Source organism: Callospermophilus lateralis, chromosome 7, assembly GCF_048772815.1.
Source record: "Callospermophilus lateralis isolate mCalLat2 chromosome 7, mCalLat2.hap1, whole genome shotgun sequence".
Lineage (NCBI taxonomy): Eukaryota > Metazoa > Chordata > Mammalia > Rodentia > Sciuridae > Callospermophilus > Callospermophilus lateralis.
The window spans coordinates 130,443,442-130,457,907 of NC_135311.1; the positions used below are offsets into that span (position 1 = coordinate 130,443,442).

Sequence of the window (14,466 nt, forward strand, 5' to 3'; positions counted from 1 at the left end):
CTCCTGGCCAATCCTGGGTCTCCTGGACATCCTTCTCTTGTTTCAGATCTTAAAGGAAACACTTTCAGCTTTTCCACATTTGGGATTTTTATATAGAGTCTTTAGTGTTTTTTTAATATTTATTTTTTAGGTATAGATGGACACAACACAATGCCTTTATTAATTTTGTTAATATGGTGTTGAGGATCGAACCCAGATCTCGCCTGTGTGAGGCTAGCACTCCACCGCTGAGCCACAATCCTAGCCTGAGCCTTCAGTATTTTGAGGTGTGTACCTTCTATATATAATTCGTTGAGAGGTTTTATCATGAACGGATGTTTAATTATCAAATGCTTTTTGTGCATCTATTGAAATGGTCCTGTGTTTCTGGTTTTTCATTCTGTTCATGTGACATAACATTTATTGATTGGCAAACGCTAAACCATCTTTGTCTCCCTGTTGTGATCCTACTTGATCAAAGGGTATCACCTTTTTGATCTGTTGGATTTTATTTGCTAGTCATTGTTGAGAAGTTTTGCAAACTTGTTCATCAGAGAACATTCAGGTTTTCATCCACCTCACAGAGTTTCCTCTTCACTAATGCAAAAGCCCCATGAGAGTAGGGAGTTTTGTTGTTCACTGATGTACAGGGCTTTGATTAGACCCTGAGTGAAGGAGAAAGAATGAAGGGTCAAATCATAGACTTTGAGTTCCCAAAAACATTGCTGAAAAGATGGGATGTGGAGAGGCACTGTGTGATATTAAAAAGTCCTTGAGTGTTGGAGCACATCCAATGCCTGGACCCAATACCTGGGACTCATCAACGGAGGGGGAGACGGTTCTGCCTATTGCAGTTACAAGTGCTCCTAGGCTGAGATGCTGAATGCCAGGTGATGATGCACCCCAGGGCACAGGACCTCTGAACCCTGATGGAGCCTTAAAACCAGCCACTGCCTGAACGGAACAGCACTGGAGGGAGCACAGGGCTCACAGAGTTTGGGGGCTATGTTGTTTGCTATGGTGTTGTCCTAGGATCAAAGCTCCCCCAAGTGAGTGGCTGAAATAGCAGAAGATTATGGCCTCACAGACCTGACGGCAAAGGACAAAGGTGTCCCACAGCTGGTTCTCTGTCACGTTCCTCACAACTAAAATACTCAGGGTCACTCCAGGGGAACTGGGCTGCAGAAAATAATCACACAAGAGACAGATACCATTTACTTGGGGGTGCTGTGATGATCGGAGGAGCTCCTCCGACCTTAGGGAACCACAGAAAGAGAGAGAGCGAGAGCATGTGCTGAACCCTTTTATTGAGGAGAAGCCATTCAAATGAGGCAAGGGGTCAGGTTTCTGGGGGTTGAGCCTAGCTTCAAGATGTCTGCTGTCAGCCACACTCAAAGGGAGAGCAAGAGGACACACAAAGGGCATTTCCATGGAACATTCTATTCCAAACAGGGCAAAAGGGCAGGATTACAAAGGAACAGGTAAGAGTAGCTCAACCCCATGGGTGACCCGCCTACACCTGAAGACATGCCCTCAACTTCCTGGACCAGGACAATGTGCAGGTCACTACAAAATGAAGTGACAGGTCAAAGCCTCTTGCTCCAGGATGGAAGGCGTGAATCATTCAGAGGGGCTCCCCACAGTTCTCTCCGAGGGCTGAGGTGGGGGTATCTGCTCCAGGACAGGCTCCTACCTTCTGGTGATTTGCTGGTCCTTGGGAGCCTTGGCTTATGAAAGCATGGCCCCATCTCTGCCTTAACTTTTAGATGCATGGGTCTCTGGGTCCAAATGTCCCCTCCTGTAAAGACACCAGTCATCTAGGATTAGGTTCCATACTAAAGACCTCATCTGAACTAATTGCATCTCTAATGACCCTCTTTCCAAATAAGGTCACATTCTGTGACCCAAACATAAGAAGTGGGAGAAGGTGGGAGGGACCAAACTCTAACCTAGCACACAGCTCTGGCTCTTGAGGTAGACCCCACTTTCAAGGTAAGAGCTGCCTGAATGGCTCTCAGAATCAACGAGGCAAGGCTGCAGCAAGGGCTGGGCTCAACTATCAGCAGCTTAATACAGTGAAAGTTGACCTCTGGCTCACACGGCTACTCCACACCCACAGAAGGCCACAGAACTTCCCAGGACAGCAGCCCTCCGCGCTCTGACTCAGTGGCCCAGACTGCTTCTGCCTTCAGGATCCACAGGAGAGGCACAGAGAGGCCAGGAGTTGCTCCTGGTTTTCAACTGGTCTCAGCCTGGAAATGACCTTTCTCACTAATGCCCATGTTTGAGCAGACTCAGGGCAAAGGTGGACACTAGGGGAATGTTCATAACAAACATAGCCTCGATGGCAGGGGCTTTTTGGGGATGTTTACTGAAGACCTTGGAAGCTGAATTCTCAGCGTAGATTGGAGGGCAGGAAAAAAGATATTTGAGAGATTATGGAAAATAATATTCCTACAAGACAGCTCCCTGGGAAAAACAAAGGGACAGTGTGACTCAGGAGGCGGGAGGGAACTTAGCCAAACATTATACCTCTCCCAGTACCTCCTTTCTCAGTAATAATGGGCCCTGGGGGAAAAGCAAACTTCCATCCCTTCCCTGGTCCATCCCCAAAATCTCCACCAGAAGCATTCACCCTTTCCAACCACAATGGCCAAGGGAGGAGTTGAATACTGAAAAGCGGGGCCCTGGACTTTCTCCCTTTCCTGGAAGGAAAGTTCTAGGTAACAATGGGTCCCAGAGATAAGCAGTGAACCCCCAGCTGTGAGCTTTTTCCAATGACAAGTTTCAAACATTTTACAACTGCCTCCCTGAGTTAACATTTTAACCTGCACAACTCAGTCCCTGACTATTCAAATGGCACATCTGCAGTCACCAATGGTTAATTCGCTCTCATTATAAACTATAAAACCCAGACTCCTTTGCACTCCAGAAAATGAGCCATTTCCCGGAACCAGAAAGTGAGCCCTTCCATGCGGGATGGATTGATTTTACAGCAGAAAAAAGGAAAGCTTGCCTCTGCTTTCATCTCCTGCCTCCCTCATTTGGTTATCAGGCACTTACAATATTTACTTTAGGTAAATATTTATTTTAGCTAGAGTCACTGAATCCCAAAAGAAGAATAAAGGACTGATACCCTCAGGGAGAATTAATGGAGCCATTTCCAAAACAAGGTGGAGGCAGTGGTTTGGTGGGAACTTGAAGACAGCTTCTGGCTTTTCCTAGGTTTGGAAACTCAAGTAGATGAGAGAAGGAGGAGAATACAGAGGAGGGTTCAGAGCAGGTGCAGGCTCTGATTCCCCTTAGGAGGGAAGAGGATCCTCCCCATGCAACCCTTGCCCCAGGACCCCATGGGCAGGACTAGGGTAGAGTCTCTTCAAGTCTCAGGTGATTTGCATTGGTCCTGGAACTTTGCAGAGGCTCAGCATGTACTTCCTGGGAATGAATAATTGATTGATAAAATGAATGGACAGCAAATAAATGCCCTTTTTCTACTCCCCAATGCCACATTTAGCAGCCCTATTCACTGTACCTGCCATAGTACATGAACTTTGCCAATCCATGGGCAAAGTGGCTGCAGGAAGGTGACTGGTGGTCAAACCCATGGCTGGTTATGGAAATTATGGAAATTTACCCAGTTGGGAGCTAAGCCAAAGAAAAGGCTTCAGCATGACTTGAAATTTAATCTGGCATCAGCTCATGACATGAAAGATTTTCCTGTCCTCAACTCTATCTTGCCAGCTGATGAGGGGGAAATAAATGGTATTACCCAGGCACATGGGCATTTTGGAGTCCACCAACTGGCCACTCCCACTGCCACTCTGTGTCTCACCAACCCCCAACTTCCATGAGGGTGCAGCTATTTAAGAGAAGCTGCATTCAGGAAAAACAAGAGAGTCATTTGGAGCTATCCAGTCCAGTATCTTCTGAGAGGTAAAAACCCAGAAACTAATAGTCCATGGAAAGTATTAGAATCCCTGCTCATTGGCTACTTTGAGAATGGCCGTGTTGTGTGATTGTATGTGTGCATGCGTGTGAGCCCACATGGACATAAGCATGCCTGTGCACAATTTGGTAAGTAAAGGACAGGGTGTTGTGTGGTTTTTGTGAGCAGACTAAATAAAGAGACTGTGTGCACTACTTGGGTAGATGTCCATAGGCATCCATGTGCAAATACGTGTGTATGTGTGTGTGTGTGTGTGTGTGATTGAAAAAAGTTTGCAGTGTGTTGCTTTAGTTCTGGAGAGAATTACTGGGAATCAGATACCTTGAATGGAATTCCTGAGGCTTGAATTGAGCATGGGGATGTGGGTGAAATGTCTAATGGGGGGTGCAACCTCTGACCTTAGGGATTTCCCAAATGGGTGGGTGAAGCTGGTTCCGTGTCTCAGGAATTCTCAGTCTGTTGAGGAACAGGGGGCTCTCATTCAGGTCTCATAGGGGGTCTCCATGGTCCGAGGGCCTGCGCATGTGCAAAGCCATTCCACAGAGCTGTGGAGGGTGAGGAGGTGGTATTATAAACGCACAGGCGGAGTCATGCTTGGGTACACTGGGTGTGACCGAGGTGTTCACCCTGGACTTAGTGCAATGCTAGAGCATGTCTGTACCCTCTAGGACAGTGAATTGTGCAATAGAATAGGGGCCATGGCAGGAGCTAGGACCACCTAGGAGAGGAGCCCAGGCCAATCCATCTGCACTCCTCCTGCACAGATCTCTCAGCATGAGGACCCTCCTGGCACTGGCAGTGATTATGGTCTTTGGTAAGAGCTGACATTGACCTCAGCGCAGGGGGAGGCCCGGGCGGGGGGAGGCGGGAGGAATACAAACCCCAAGTTTTCTTTCCTTTTGCAACAGTCCTCTCCCAGTGGGAATAGAATAGAGGCCATGGGGGCGGGGGAGAGAAGCAGAGAGAGACAGAAGGAGGACACAGGGCCTCACACCCCATCACCAGCTATTTATCAATTTCCTTTCAGGCCTAATGTGGGTTCAGGGGGATCTTTTGAGCTTCAATCGCATGATCTCATTGGTGACAAAAAAGAATGGTGCAACCAATTATATCGCCTATGGTTGCCACTGTGGCCTGGGTGGCAAAGGAACCCCCAAGGATGCAACGGATCGGTGAGGCCACCCCAGCCCTTCCTGACCTGTGCTCACTTCTGGCCTCAGCGGGACTGAAGCTGGAAGGACAGAGCTGGTGCCCCATTGACACAAAGGTCCTGGGATATCCCAGCTGGACAGGTCGTCAGCGTGCCGCACCCTCTGCTCTAGACTATTCTATAGCCATTGAGTCTCTGCCTAGGATCAAGGGTGGGAGGGAGACGATGCGGCACCAGGGCCCCTGGAGCTGTAGGAAGGCAGCCCTAATGGTACAACCTCTACTAGATGCTGTGCCAGACACGACTGTTGCTACAAGCGTCTGGCGAATCATAGATGTGGCACAAAATTTCTGAGCTACAAGTTTAAATACCAAGCAGGCAAAGTTATCTGTGAAGGTAAGAAAGCCCTGTACCCAGTCCACTTTCCCTCTTTCATTTGTTCCCTGCCCACCATGCCAGGTACAGTGCTAGACACAAGAGATAGGGACACAGAGGGACACGGTCACTGCCTTGAGAAGAAAGCAAGAAAGCCGAGATCACAAAGTGATGTCACTGCAAGCAGTGACAGCCGAGCTGTGCAGAGTCACACGAGGTTGGGAGTATTCCCAGAAGAACACACAGTATAGCCAAGGAACCCAGGGGGCTGCAGGTCATTCTGTGCTGCCCAGTGAGCAAGGCAGGGGCTAGATCAACCAGACCTTTTAGGCCAGGGTGTCTTTAGTTTTGTCCTGAAGCCACAGGGAGCTAATTAGCACCTTTGCACAGAAGCACATTTGCTTTTCAGAGGACTCACTCTGGGTGCAGGATGGAGGGGGCCCAGGGAGCCTGCTATTGCAGACAAAAGAGCAACAGCCAGGCATAAAGCCCTGGTGGTCAGAATGGAAGAGGTGTGGAATGAAATCAAGAAGCAACTATATGATTTTGAGGAAGAATCAGCTTGGAGATGTCTGAGGAGGATATGGGGATAATGAGCTTTTGGGTGGGTATTTGTGCAGATGGCACCTTGGAGGTAAAGATCCCGGATGTTGTTCTGCTGGGTTGTAGAGGAACAGTTCTAATTAGAATACTCAGAGACTAGGGTTCTCAGACACCCTCCCTATGCAATGGCCAGCAGCCAGCTGGGTGTGAACACTTGCAGCTCAGTGTGGGGCATGGACTGGGGACATACTCAGATTTAGCAGAGGAGAACTGGAAGTTGGGTGTGCTCACTGTAGGCCCCTGAAGGAGGCCAGTGGATTAGACAAAGCAGGGAAAAGGACTGAGTGAGAAGGTTATGATTAACAACAGCAGCTTAACAGAGGAGGCCGCATTAGATGGACAGGGATTCTCCAGACTGTGGGGCAAGAAGGTTGTTCAGGACTTCAGGAGAAGGTGCTCTCCTGGAGCATGGGGGCGAAACCAGGTAGAGTGGGTTAGGTGTGGGTGGGAAGGGAAGTGGAGAGAGGACGTGGAGGCAAATACATGGAGAAAGCTTGAATCTGAAGGGGAGGATGGAGATGGGTGGCAGCTGGAAAGATCGCTTAGTGACCTCAGACAGTGGAATGAGAGGGCATGAACTCCCACCCATAGCATGAATCATAAGATCAGAAATTGTCTCTTGCAATGGTGACCTCCCCATATGTATGTTAGCAGGCTTTAGGGCCCAGACACAAGATGCCCAAACCAGCACTGGTTAGGATATTGGGGCTGCCTGACTCCCACAGTACGAATTCTCCCTACTGCAGTCAGGTCTGGGGCTGCTTTTCCCCCATCGTCAGCTCTGCCGAGTTGGCAGGTCCCTACAATCTAAGTGTATGTCAAGACACGTGCTGCAGCTCCAGGCACCCGGGCCTCCCCCAGGCAGGCTTTCCCACCGCGCAACTCCCTTTTCCAAGGGAGGAAATGAATGCTTCCCAGAAGCCTCCAGCAGACTTGCGCTCATTGGCCAGAACAATGTAACCTGTTATTTAGAGACCAATCGCTGTCAAGGAGAAATGGAGGACGGGTATTACGCCAATCACGATCTACCCCATGATTGGTGGGGCTGTACCGCCCGCCAGAGGGTGGCCAATGGGAAGCCCTGCGTCTTCTGGTGTGGTGTGCAGGGCGCTGTGTCTGCGATGGGCCCGGGACCTGCCTCCCCACCTATCAGCAATGTCGGGACTAGGAGCATCTAGAGGATGGGCGGGGTCCTCTCCCCCAGGAGAAGCCACAGACTATTAACTCCCATCTGGTGTTTATTTTCTTGTAACTTCAGCAAACCAGAGCTACTGTAGGAGTCAGCTGTGTCAGTGTGATAAAACTGCTGCCTACTGTTTTGCTCAAAACCTGAAAACCTACAATAGGAAGTACCAGTTCTATCCCAATGTGCTGTGCCGTGGGAAGAAGCCCAGTTGCTGAGGCTCCTCTTGGCCGAAGCCTGGCCAGCCAGTGCTGGTCCTCTTCTCCAACACCCTCTCTCCCAGCCCCCACCAAGTTTCCCCTGAAAACAGTCCTGGTCCATCCCAGAGGCAAGCTAGGAGCCCTTCTGTCCTGACCCAGAACAAGAAGACCAAACCCCGGGGGCACCTCTGCCCGGCCTCTTCCCCTGATTACCTGCACAGCTGAGTCCCCACTCCTGCCCTTCCCTACCACCTCCGGCCCCCTGCTTAGCTCCCAGCTGCACATTCCTGGGAGTCATTTCTGAATAAACCAATTTGTCACCAAACCCTGTGTGTGTGCGTGTATGTGTGTTCACTCAGTATGAGATCACACTCTACCAGACAAACTGGTACATGGTGAATTCAAAGTGTGGGCTCTAGAGTCAAGACTTTATGACTCCTCTACTCCACTTCCCTGAGCCTTGGTTCTCCCCCCCAAATGGAGATGACAGTGTCCCTCCTGCCTGGGCAGGTATGAGAATTAAGGGAGATACCAATTTTTAAAGGACTGGGCCCAGCCAGTCTACCATGCTATTCCTATTAGGAGTGAAACCCAGATCTATCCATCTGTCTATTTCTCTCTCTCTCTCTCTCTCTCTCTCTCTCTCTCTCCATATCTCCACCACCACCTCTTGCCTTCCTGGGCTAGAACATCTCCTCCTGGCCTGGCCTGTTGGAGGATGTGAAAGTTGTCAGAATCAAAATGGATCACTTTTTATCAAAGTCTAGCCCAATTAAATAAGTAAAGCAGAGGTTCTGTTCACAGAGGAACGCAGGAACCATGACCTTGCACAAAGGCCATCTGCCAAGTACAAATGGAATCCTGTGACAAGTACACCCAGTCAAAGCAAGACACACTGATCATGCATTTAAAATTCCTGACAGAATTTAAGGGATTTTCTTAGCCCACCAGAGACTGATAAAAAGCAAAATCCTAAGGCTCATAAAGAAGCTGTGTTTTGAAGCACTTCATCTGACAACACTGTGGTCCATTTTCATGGAAAGAACAGTGGGAAAGGTTACTTCTTCACCTGCAATTATAGAGGTAACATGTAAAAGCGGTTTAGCTCTTTATTTCTCTATTTTTTCCCTCGGTCTATATGGAGTCTGCTTTACATTAAGAGAAAGAGAAATGAAATGCACACGCTGAAGCCTGGCCAGCCAGTGCTGGTCCTCTTCTCCAACACCCTCTCCCCCAGCCCACCTAAAAGGTTTTTTGCATGCACATCAACCAATAGAGAAGAAGAGAAAAACTTCTAATGGTGGTTTTGCAATTTACAGCAGCTCTAGGGCAACGGAGACACCTAAGAGTCATTCTTCCTGGAAATGAAAATTTAGATTTGCCTACCTTTAACAGCTTAGGGTGATAAAACTGTTCTGACTTAAAAAACAAACAAACAAACAAACAAACAAACAAACAAACAAAAACACCTCTTCTCTGCCTTAGATGAAATCTTAAGCAATAGTAAAAAATCTCTCTGACCAGCATAAAAATGTCCTCATACACCACTTTTGCCGCAGTCTGGCTGGGCACGAGCCACTGAAGCAGGAACAAACTTTATTTCTGAACTCCACCAGCACACTCCACACCGGATCCCCGGGAATTCTCCCCAATGTCACATGCTCCTCCAGGAACCAGCAACCGGAAATATCCCTCCTCTGGCACTTCCCCAACCAATGGGAACTCTCGGGGAATCCCCGCAAGAACTCAAGTAGAACTCAATGGGAACTCCTCCAGAACTCAAAAGTCATCATCTTAATGGCTCGCTGCGTCACCTCTCAACCACTACTTCTGGCAAAAATGCCATGCGTTATACCGACTCAGCTGTGGCCCTCAACATACCTTGGCCATGAAAAAACAAAAATAAATAAAATAGAGTTTAAATCAAAAGCAGTAAGAAAAGATAAAGAAGATCATTATATAATGATAAAGCAGTCAACTCAGAAAGAGTAAATAATCGTAAGCATATATGTATCTTACCAGAGCATCCAGATATAGAAAGTGAGTATTTAACAGACATAAAGGGAACAATAGGCCCTAATACAATACTAGTAGGTGACTTCAATACATCAATTTAAGAAACAGACTGATCGTCCAGACAAAATCAATTTAAAAAAGTTAAATTATACTCTAGATCAAAGAAGGAAGGAAGGAAGGAAGAGAAAGAAGAAAATAAAAAAGGTCTGTTTTTTCTCCCAGTTTGAACGTGATGGGGGCCTTGCTGCTTCTGGCCTGCAGCAGAACATCCTAAAAGGCAGAAGCATGCGCCAGAGTAAAACCCCCTGGTGGCCAGGAAGCAAAGAGAGGAAAAGAGGAGGAGACCAGGTTCCTATAATCCCCTTTGAGGACACACCCGCAATGACTGGGAGACCTCATTAATAAATATAATAAATTAAAACTAATAAAGATAATATATTAATAAATATGATAAAATCATACTGTATTTACAAAAATATGAATATGCTTTCCAAGACTAATTTTCATTCACCTAGATATTCCATCATTTCTTTAATATTTCCAAACAATTCTTGGTTCATTCTCTCTTATTGGGGTATAAAATGTTTTGTTTTGTTTAAAAACACTCAATTCTAACATTACTTGCCTGGAGTTACCATCAACCCCAGGGATGAAGGGCTGGGTCCCACAGATGCCCCACCTCAGATGCCAATCTCAAGCCTCAGTTCATTTCCGGGTGCTTCTGACCCACTAGCACAGCCCTCTCTTGGGGGTTAAGTAATCTGCTGGTGCAGAACTAAGGGGAAACTTCACTCACTATTGACAGCTGGCTCCAGAGGGTACTAAAGGTCACAAACGCAGAGGCAGATGAAAGATGAGATGACAGCGCAGTCTGTGGGCAGACTGCGCTCCATGCCCCCTCCAGATGCTCCGGCTCTGGGCACCTCCACAGGTTCAGCAATGCGGGAGCTCTCTGAACCCTCTCATTTGGGCTTTTATGAAACTTTCATTATGACTAATCAACTTTCAGTCCCCCTCCCCTGCCCTGAGGTGGTGCAGTGAAGATTCAATTCTAATCACATGGTTCATTCACTCGGCAGGCAGCCCCCCTCCTGAGGCTGACAGGGAACTCCACCCATCAGTCATCCACTGGGCTTATAAAGATACCACTTTGGAGACTCCAAGGGTTTTTGGAAATAAGGCAGATATCAAATATATGTTTTCATTATAAATCATGGTATCACACGAGGTCTTAACTGATGTTCATAATCTCCTTCCTCCTCCACCCATTTCATGTGTCCCTCACCCTCAGCCAGCACTATGGATTGTTTCTTGCTCACGTGGCTAATGTCACCTTCACAAGAGGATAGAAGTATATAAGCAAAGGTGGGCAGGTCCTAGAAGTGGCTCAGGGTAATCTGGATAAGGAATTCTAGTCATGGGCACCCAGATCTTGATATAGAAGAAGGACCATGAGCTCCACTTGGCTTGAGGAGTCCTTACCCCAGGACAGGGGCCCTGGTTGCTCATGGCAATGTGCCATTGAAGGGGCTTGTGGAGCCTGTTCCTTTCCTCTTTATTTTTTGCTCAGCCATAAGCTCCTGCCATGATGTGCTGACTAGCCACAGGCACAAAGTTATGGACCAACCACTCATAAACTGAAAGCATGAAAACTGTCAACCAAAATAAGCCTTTCCTCTTTATAAGTTGATTCTCTCTGTTGTTTGCTGACAGTGGTGGGAAGCTGACTAACACACCAGGTCCAAGGAGAGTATTGATGCTTCTCCTGGCTCAGGAAAATCTGAGAATGGACTCTTGGTGAAATGCCTGTGGCCCAAATAAGAGGCTTTTTAAGGCATCAAAATACAAAATTTTAGCATGCCAAAGTTATTATCTAGTTGTTTTTAATTAGCAATTCATGAGTTGGGCAGCATCCCATCTCTAAAGCATAAAGGCATTCCAATGAGTTGAGTAGACAGGGTGGGCTTTACAGGCAGAAGAAATGCTGAAGCAAACAGAAACAATGAGCCAAAAGCAGGTCAGTCATTTCACTGCTACTTTACTTACAGGGTTAAAGCAGAGGGGACTTTCTTGTCATGCCAGAAAATTATCTTTGGATGATTTTCTATGAATCTCCTGTTTCATGGAAAACTGGCCTAAGTTCAGTTTGATGAGACGGCATCTGACATGAGTGGCCTCCCTGGGGTTTGGTTTGATGTGTTATATTCAAGTGCGGGTGCTCAATCCAAAACAAGGGTTTCTATAAGCTTTACTAATATGGGAAAGGCTGCATCTTTAGAAAAAGCTGGGCTTTCTTTCTGGTCTCCTTGGATATAAAGTACACATACACTGAAATGAACAAATCTTGAATGAACAAGTTAGACAAATCCATACACCCACGTCCTGTCATAATAGAGGACATTCCGGATGATGCAGAATCAGAGGGTAGAATAGAGGTCACTAGAGGACAGGAAGGGGAAGACTGAGAGAAGGCAGATAATGTGCAACACAACCTAGAGGCAGGAAAGTCCTGTACAACAGTAGGGCAACTGTGGCTTATGGCAACTGATTATGCGTTTTGAAATGGCTAGAGGAGAAGAGCAGGAGGGGTCCCAGCACAGAGAAGTTATAATATTTGAGAAGATGAACATGCTAATTGCCCTGATTTGACCATTACACATCATATACATGTGTCAAAGCACAACACTATGCCCCATAAGTAAGTAATATTATATGTCAAATTTAAAAATAAGATTAAATTTAAAAATTAATAAAGTGAAAAAAAATTATGGGGGAGGTAGAAAAATTTTGGAGGTATATGGAAGATACACATCCATTACCTTGATCGAGATGATGGTTTTATGGGTATGTGTTTATGTCCAAACTCATCATGTTGGATTCATTAAATATGTGTAGGTTATATATCTATTATACCTCAATAAATCTGTTTAAAATAAATCTTTGTCTATATTACATATAGATAGACTATATATAGAAATATATGTTATGTAGAGATATACATATCCCATATAATACATGGATATATAATTTCCATCTTCAGTAATATTCCCTCATCAATCTTCCTCTCTGAATACGCTACTTTCCTAGGGATGTCACAACAAAGTACCACAGACTGGGAGCTGCAACCACAGAATATCACTTTCTCACACATCTGGAGGCTGGGTTCTGTTAACAAGACGCTGACCAGGTTGGTTTTTGGAGCTTTACCTTGCTTGTGGAAGTCTCTTCTTACCCAGCTCCTCACGGGGCCTTCATACTGCCATGTCTGTGTCCTGATTTCCTTGTCTCAGAAGGGCACCAGTCATGTTGGATCAGGATGCAGCCCTATGACCTCAATTTAATTTAATTTCCTCTCTAAAGGCCCTAGGATCAAAAGCAGTCAGGCTCTAGGTGAGGAGTAAGGGCTTCGACTTGAATTTGAGCCCAGGGCACAATTCAGCCTTGAACACTGGGAAAAGGCCCATTTGGATGATGTCCCCTTAATTTAGTTTTCTACTAAACTAAAACTAGAATGAATATTCTCATTAAATATCTGTATGTACAATAAGTTTTCATTTAACTTGAATAAATACCTAATTCTAGAATTTTTACAAAGAAAGTTCACTTTTACAAATAAAGGTCAAATTTCTTTCCAAAGCCTGGGTCTTATTTTGCACTCCCACCGCAGGGCAAGAGAGCTGCTCACCTTCTGTGATTGTCCTTTCAATGCCCGGACCCCATGCACCAGCAACAACAACTTGATTGGTGTCCCAAACACTGACCAGGCCACAGTTACTCCCCCTGTGACTACTTTGGATACCACCACTCACCCCAGATGAAACCTGATTGAGGAGTGTACTTGGTGGACAGCCCAATTCTTCTTTTTTTTCATCCTAAAAAAATATCTCTGTAGGAAAAAAAAAATTACTCTCTTTTCCCCCTTAAAAGCAAAATAAAACTCATCTTCACACCTTCTAACTTTACCCACATAACATACAATTCGATATCCTTGGATACTTTACACCCAGTTGCTTCCCTTTTTAATCCTAGCTGTTTTCATTGCATAAGAAACTGGCAAGAAACCAGAAATAAGTTAACCAAGTCACAAAGCTCTCTGAGGTTGCTTTGCAGGAAACACCTCTAGGACCCACTGGAAACCCGCTGACCACCTTCGAACCTGGGTTGAGCATGTGCAGAGCAGCCCGCCCGCTGGTTTATGATGTTACCAGCTCAAAATCCCCCATGTACACCATAACTACCTCTGAAAAGGGTCATGTCACTGATGGAGAGGCAGATGACCGTCTGCACCTGCACCAAAGAACCCTAAAACTCCCCTCCTCGCCATCAGTCCACAAGGTGATTCTCCCCTTTCCCTTTCCATTGATTCCCTGATGGGGAGACAGAATTGATGGAGCTTCCTCCTGTCTCTTTGAGAGTGAATCCTCCATAAAAGCTCTTTCTTTTTTGCCAAAATTCAAGGCCATAGTATTGCCTTCTCTTTTGTCGTTTAACACCATTTTACAATTTCTAGAAGCAGATGCTCCCTCTGTACCATTTTCCCATATGGAACAAGACATGCGTGTTAATAGACCCAAACACCTTTAGTTTGTCTGCACTGTGAAGCCAAAACTAGATAAGCCTAAACTTGGATACAGTCATTAATGTTTCAACTTTTATCTAATTTAGAGTGGTCTAGTTGATGAATATCCATTGTTAACTCAGATAACTTCAAGGCCATAAGTTACCCAAAGGATTTGGGGAGTTTTTTTCAGCAGATGTATTATAAAACAAAATCACTGTTAAGGAGCACGTTTATCTCATCTGTTTAAACACCTGTTTCACTTGTTCTTAGCTGTTATGCTTGGATTACTCATAAAATTTAAATGAGACATTAGACAAAGCTACCCACCACCTCAAGTTATTTCCCTGTTATTTCCACAGCACATGCTTCTTGGGCAGCTTTCACAAAGCAAGAATCCGAAAATTAAATGCATGATTTATTAAACCATCTATCTTACACCAACAATACTGTCAG

At 46.0% G+C, this 14,466-nt stretch overlaps 1 protein-coding gene across 1 annotated transcript; it reads left to right on the forward strand.

The window, feature by feature from the left end:
- The first annotated feature begins 4,699 nt into the window (after positions 1-4,699).
- LOC143404975 (phospholipase A2, membrane associated-like) lies at positions 4,700-7,454 on the forward strand. The gene is made up of 4 exons (XM_076863281.1): positions 4,700-4,739; positions 4,953-5,097; positions 5,362-5,471; positions 7,312-7,454. The coding sequence occupies exons 1-4, from the start codon at positions 4,700-4,702 to the stop codon at positions 7,452-7,454; spliced, it is 438 nt and encodes a 145-aa protein (XP_076719396.1).
- The last annotated feature ends 7,012 nt before the right edge of the window (positions 7,455-14,466 follow it).

Excerpts from the sequence above, each read along its gene's own strand:
- LOC143404975 (XM_076863281.1), top strand. The coding sequence starts at position 4,700 with ATGAGGACCCTCCTGGCACTGGCAGTGATTATGGTCTTTG. Across the intron at positions 4,740-4,952 it reads GGCAGTGATTATGGTCTTTG|GCCTAATGTGGGTTCAGGGG; the intron begins GTAAGAGCTGAC and ends ATTTCCTTTCAG. Across the intron at positions 5,098-5,361 it reads CCCAAGGATGCAACGGATCG|ATGCTGTGCCAGACACGACT; the intron begins GTGAGGCCACCC and ends AACCTCTACTAG.